Source organism: Cibotium barometz, chromosome 54 (genome assembly GCF_041138505.1).
Source record: "Cibotium barometz isolate CiBa-2024 chromosome 54, ASM4113850v1, whole genome shotgun sequence".
NCBI classification, from domain to species: domain Eukaryota; kingdom Viridiplantae; phylum Streptophyta; class Polypodiopsida; order Cyatheales; family Cibotiaceae; genus Cibotium; species Cibotium barometz.
In genome coordinates this window covers 36,085,069-36,091,505 of record NC_141099.1, presented here as the reverse complement: position 1 = coordinate 36,091,505, position 6,437 = coordinate 36,085,069, and the positions used below count along the sequence as shown (strand labels likewise).

Below are 6,437 nucleotides of genomic sequence, written 5' to 3'. Positions count from 1 at the left end.
AAAACATTCTATGGAATCACATTGGAAGAACTCTTAAGAAATCTCTAGTTATGAGTTTTTCTAGGTTGTACACAACGAGTAGGAAGGCATTCTTCCCTCGAGTAGTAGTAGTTTTTGCTACCTCCTCGCCCTCTCCTAACGATATCAAGGATGTTCAACCGCACGAAGGCATCATCAAGTTTTAGAGTTATGAGTTTTTCTAGGTTGTACACAACGAGTAGGAAGGCATTCTTCCCTCGAGTAGTAGTAGTTTTTGCTACCTCCTCGCCCTCTCCTAACGATATCGAGGATGTTCAACCACACGAAGGCATCATCAAGTTTTAGAGTGTTGCCTACTCCAACATAAGATTCCTATTTTAGGAATCATGTCGCTTGATCGTTGATGATTAAACATGTTTCATTTAAATAGCCGAATAATTTGAGGGGACCATTCGTCTAGCTGTTGTTTGTGCATTAACCATATGAGGCAAAGAGACACAGCATGCTCATACGAGATCGTATTAGAGAGAGAGGTCTCTCTGAATGTAGTGACACAAAGAGGAAGAAAGAGACTTCTCAAACTTGCATGCGAACTCTAATGATATTAGACACTATGGCCCTTGATAGTAGCCGAAAAAGGAGTTTCACATCCTGTGCACCATCTATCATCGCCGAAGGGAAATTCTTAAATTTGCTAGTGCAGGAGATTGTGTAGGAACCTTTTTTTTCCAAAGAACAGAGCCATTACAGCGCAAGATTCTGTATCCATAGGATTTTTCTTCATGTTAAATAAAAAATTCCTAGGGAAGAACTCTTAAGAAATCTCTAGTTATGAGTTCTAGGTGTGAACCGTGTGACAACAATTATTTATTTGGTGGCGTCACACGCACCACAAATAATTTAGGCGTGGCCGCCCATAGTTTAGGCGTGTCACGCCAATATTTTAGGTATGACGTTTGAGTGACGAACGGAATGACGTGCCGAACATGGAAAAGTTAACGCCAAAGGAAAGCTCGAATCACAAGATGCCGCGTGTATGGGAAGCGTGTGGTTAGAGTGAAACGCAACCCTTAGAATTTTGCTATATGAAGGGACCCTGAACCCTCCTCAAACGCACCGTTTCATTGTTTTTGCTCTCTGCGCTTCGCCCTCATCCTCTCTCTTCGTTACATCCTCTCTCATCCCCTGCACAGACGCCATGCAGATCTTTGTGAAGACCCTCACTGGCAAGACCATCACCTTGGAGGTGGAGAGCTCCGACACCATCGACAACGTCAAGGCCAAGATCCAAGACAAAGAAGGCATCCCCCCCGACCAGCAACGCCTCATCTTCGCCGGCAAGCAGCTCGAAGACGGCCGTACCCTCGCCGATTACAACATCCAAAAGGAGTCTACCCTCCATCTGGTGCTCCGCCTGCGAGGAGGCATGCAGATCTTCGTCAAAACTTTGACCGGTAAGACCATTACCCTTGAGGTTGAGAGCTCTGACACCATAGACAATGTTAAGGCCAAGATCCAAGACAAGGAGGGCATCCCTCCAGACCAGCAGAGGCTTATCTTTGCCGGCAAGCAGCTGGAGGATGGCCGTACCCTTGCCGACTACAACATTCAGAAGGAGTCCACCCTGCATCTGGTGCTCCGCTTGCGAGGCGGTATGCAGATCTTCGTGAAGACCCTAACCGGTAAGACCATTACCCTTGAGGTTGAGAGCTCTGACACCATAGACAATGTTAAGGCCAAGATCCAAGACAAGGAGGGCATCCCTCCGGACCAGCAGAGGCTTATCTTTGCCGGCAAGCAGCTGGAGGATGGCCGCACCCTTGCCGACTACAACATCCAGAAGGAGTCCACCCTGCATCTGGTGCTCCGCTTGCGAGGCGGTATGCAGATCTTCGTGAAGACCCTAACAGGTAAGACCATTACCTTGGAGGTGGAGAGCTCTGACACTATTGATAATGTGAAGGCTAAAATCCAGGATAAGGAAGGCATTCCGCCAGACCAGCAGAGGCTCATCTTTGCGGGCAAGCAGCTTGAGGACGGGCGCACCCTTGCTGATTACAACATTCAGAAAGAGTCCACTCTCCACCTGGTTCTGCGCTTGAGAGGCGGCATGCAGATCTTTGTCAAGACCCTCACTGGCAAGACCATTACCCTGGAGGTGGAGAGCTCAGACACCATTGACAATGTCAAGGCCAAAATCCAGGATAAAGAGGGGATCCCGCCCGACCAGCAGAGGCTAATCTTTGCCGGGAAGCAGCTCGAGGATGGCCGTACGCTTGCTGATTATAACATTCAGAAAGAATCTACCCTCCACCTGGTGCTCCGCCTGCGTGGTGGGATGCAGATCTTTGTCAAAACCTTGACTGGCAAGACTATTACCCTGGAGGTGGAGAGCTCTGACACCATTGATAATGTCAAGGCGAAGATTCAGGACAAAGAGGGAATTCCACCTGACCAGCAGCGCCTCATCTTTGCTGGGAAACAGCTTGAGGACGGCCGCACCCTGGCGGATTACAATATCCAGAAGGAGTCCACCCTTCACCTGGTGCTTCGCCTGAGGGGTGGGTTCTAATGCACTGGCATTGTGTTCTTAATAAGCCTTGTTGTGGAGGTTGGGGCTTTGGATTGGGTGTCTTTTGTTTTTCTTGTCATGCCAAGCTTGCCTTGTTAGGAGGCTTGATTTCTCTTTGTAATTTCTGATGTTTGGTAATATATATATATATTTGCAAGATTTTCTTTTGGATGTTAAATGGGTTAAATCTGGTAACAGGACTTATGTAATTTTTTAAGTCTTGGTTATTAATGCGTTTGTTCTATCAAGGGGCACCTATAGTATATCATGATTTCCAATCATAGTATGATTTATCATTACTTGATTTCCTGTAATTTTTAATGTAGCGGTTCGTTGTTGTCTTGTTCACGAGAGGGGGGGGGGGGGGGATGCTAACGCTGGTAGCATTGTGATCTGTTGCATCATGCATGCTCTTGAGAGCAGGATGTGCTGGAGGTGGTGTGTGCGCCAAGTTTCTGCAGCCGAAGCTATGTGATGTGGGGGGGCTTAAGCTGGTAGCATGGTGATCTGTTACATGTGCTTCACGACGGGGGGGGGGGGACTTACGCTGGTAGCATGGTGATCTGTTATATCATGCTAGCCTTTTAGAGCAGGCTGTGCTTGAGGGGTGTGTGGGCCGAGTTTCTGCAGCCGAAGCCATGTGATGTGGGGGGGCTTAAGCTGGTAGAATGGTGATCTGTTACATGTGCTGTAGGTGTGGGCACCGAGTTTCTGCAGTCGAAGCCATGTGATGTAAGCTATTTGGGCCTGGCATGATTATTGCTGTCCAGGCCTTAAGCAGTGTGTGATCCCATATTGTCTCCGTGGAAAATGTGTTGTGAAGCACTGTTTTTTGCTGTTAGGTGGTGTGCCATAGAGGGATATTTAACAGTGGTTCAATGTAGCGTTGTCCATAGATAGCTGTAAAGGAAAAAGTGCCGTGCCATAGAGGGATATTTAACAGTGGTTCAATGTAGCGTTGTCCATAGATAGCTGTAAAGGAAAAAGTGCCGGGCAACTCTTTTGTTCGCGAACTTTTGTGAAACTGGCCTAAAGTGATGTATTTCTTTTAAAGTCATGCATACCCATTGTATTAGGGTACAATGGGTGTGCATCTTGGACCATGAATAAATAGATACATTAATGCAACCACTTATTTAGATAATAAGTCAAAAAACAGGGTAAAAGGTGGTGGCATCTTTACCACCATAAGGTTTCCTTTCATCTTTCTCTAGGTTTATTCTTCCAAGGGACACACAACTCTCTCACACTAAGAGGCTTAATTTTACCTTGAGTAATTTTCACCGTATGATACCAATCCATTAGCACTTCATTATCGTGAGTCCGTAGCAATATTAAAGAAGTCTACAAAGTTGGTCAATTGCGCTTTGCTTTCAAGCGAGGTTCAACACCATGGTCACTTTTAAGGTCTTAAGTTACGCCTAAAAACTATCCCAAGCAGAATCCTAAAAACTAGCCCCCGAGCAGAATCCCAAGGGAAACCTATACTTGGGAAACCAACGTGAAGTGAGAATGATTCTTTGAGTTCGTGGATTGAATTGACTGTCAATTCATTGTTGAGGTTCCTTTTTGTCAAACAATATAAGAATACTAGACTCAAAAGAATCTTCTTTCTAAACCTTTTAAGGTTAAAGGGTATATAAAATAAGTAATGTTCTTTACTATTCTTTAACTTTTATTGAGGGTCACAAATATCTTAAATCTTTACTTAGAGAGCTTAGGTATAAGTGGACTATCTTAAAGATTAAGACCTTACAAAAAAAAGGGGAAAAAAAGAGGCACATCTAGGTTTTAGGCAAGATAAAAAGAGTTTGTTAGTCATCGACACCTCGATTGTGTAGAGATGAGAGGATATAACTATTAGGTAAGACCTAGCTCTATCTCGCAGGGAGAGGGTGGTCTCTTAAATAGTTCTAAAAATTGAATTATCCATAGAGTGATTGACTTGTCTTGGGCAACCTCTATCCTTGATTCTTAGAAGCAACACTTTTTTTCCCATTTGTGCAAGGCACGGTCGTTGAACTAGTCCTCTAGAATTGATTTGTCCAAGGACTTATTTTTTACTTAGCATAGTGCGATTGATTAGATTTGTTGGAAAGCTATCCAACTAATCGGGTCCACCTGTCCATAGGATGGTGCCGTCGGGGCGATCCACCCTCCCACTTTTCACCTAACTCACCCGTCGTTTTGTTTTCTAATTAATCATACCACACTATGTGACATATATAGACAAGTTCATTAATTAGGGATCTTATACGATATTCATTAAAATAGCTACTTAATCTAAAACAATAATACAACAATACTAGAAAACAAAGGACTTAATAAAAAATAATTACAAAGCTTCAAATCCAACTATAGCCAGATCCAGGTTCTCTTATTCCATGTTTAATAATGTAAAATTCGGCCTTTCAGTCTCGGCTAGGTAATTCCTATGGGAACGTACACCTCATCGTTGGTAGCCGGCAAGAACTCAAGCCGGCAAGTCGTCCTTTCAAGCTCCATCGCTTGATTCTCTCGCTCCTTGCGGGAATGTCTACGTTGTCGGGTAGGCTTATTTATAGCACTAGCCTAGGCTTGCAGAACTAGGTAGCATCCATAACTCTCGCCATGCCTACAAGTTCTAGCTTCCCAATGTTAGGAGGGATACCTTGGGCCGACTCCGGGCCTCACTAACGTCTCGTCGCCCGACTACACAAGAACAAGAACATGGATAGCATCAAGGCGGGGAGAAGATGTACTTTTACTTTAATTTAAGCAAGATAGCAATACAATAGTTTAACCTAATCTCATAAGATGCGAGAAACCACATTATCTTTTCGAGAAAGCAACAATTCTACAAGAAATTTAATATTTTCAAAACAAGGGAAAAATATAGGGTCCTTTATCTTTCTTAATTAATGCTAACATCAAGGATTAATCCAAAAATCTATTTTTAAATGATTTTTAAGATAACCTGGCTATTTTCTCCATAAGGGACTCCCAAGGGAAGAGTTGGGGCCGCGTTCGGAGCATTCTCTCGTATTGTCGTGCACGTTTCTCGAGGTAGCATTTTGGTATCTTCGAGGAGCTATATTGTCCACTCTCTCATAACTTGCGCAATTGTGAACTCAACACTCGAGATGGATTGCAATTTGGAGTCCCGTTTGCTCACTTTATGAGCAAAAGACTTACTCGTGGAAACCACCTCTTAGAGCAAAAGTATACTTGCTTAAGTCTCTTTATATGGGGGGGGGGAAGTAGAGTGTCCTTAAGTTAAGAGCAAGGGCTGGCTAAAAACTGAACTAGAGGGATAGGAGGAGAAGGGTTCTCTCCTTATTTCTATTCACACCGCAGGGGGGTGGGGCCGTGTGGGGGGGGGGGTCTGGGAGATAGCAGTGTAGGACACTCTCTCCACAAGATAAGAGGGCTAGCTGTGAGAGCTTGGCTGGAGAGGGCTGCTAGAGAGAGCTTGGTTGGAAAGGGCTGTTAGACAGAGCTTGGTTGTTGTTTGCAGGAGGGTTGTGGGGGAGAGCGTCCACGCATAGAGGCGGCTCTATCGGGCATAGAGCGGGTGATGGGGCTGGGGGTTTATATAGGCTTTGGTACAGGGACGAGTATGAGTAAGGAGGGATCAAAGAGGGGTGGAAAGGATGGTGTATGTGAAAAGTATGTCAGCATGTGGTTGCATGGGCTTGAAAGAGTGGTGCGTGTAAGTAGGCCAAAGGTGGGGTACGCATGTGTCTTACAGGGTAGTGGTTGCATGGGTTTCCACGTGGTGAGCGGTCAGTGGTTTTTTGTTTGTGTGTGGGTACCGTGGTATGTGTACGGTTCAGGGTAAGGTCCTTTGATGCACGTTTCCCAAGGAGACATCTTTTTGGAGTAGGGATCTCTTTTTTTGGGGTGT

At 45.0% G+C, this 6,437-nt stretch overlaps 1 protein-coding gene across 1 annotated transcript; it reads left to right on the top strand.

The window, feature by feature from the left end:
• Positions 1–1,078: 1,078 nt before the first annotated feature.
• Positions 1,079–2,708, top strand: LOC147608096 (polyubiquitin). The gene has a single exon (XM_086789983.1). It carries the CDS (start codon positions 1,178–1,180, stop codon positions 2,549–2,551), a length of 1,374 nt encoding a protein of 457 aa, XP_086646109.1. The 5' UTR covers positions 1,079–1,177; the 3' UTR covers positions 2,552–2,708.
• The last annotated feature ends 3,729 nt before the right edge of the window (positions 2,709–6,437 follow it).

Coding starts and splice junctions, on each gene's coding strand:
- LOC147608096 (XM_086789983.1), top strand. CDS start 1,178: ATGCAGATCTTTGTGAAGACCCTCACTGGCAAGACCATCACCTTGGAG.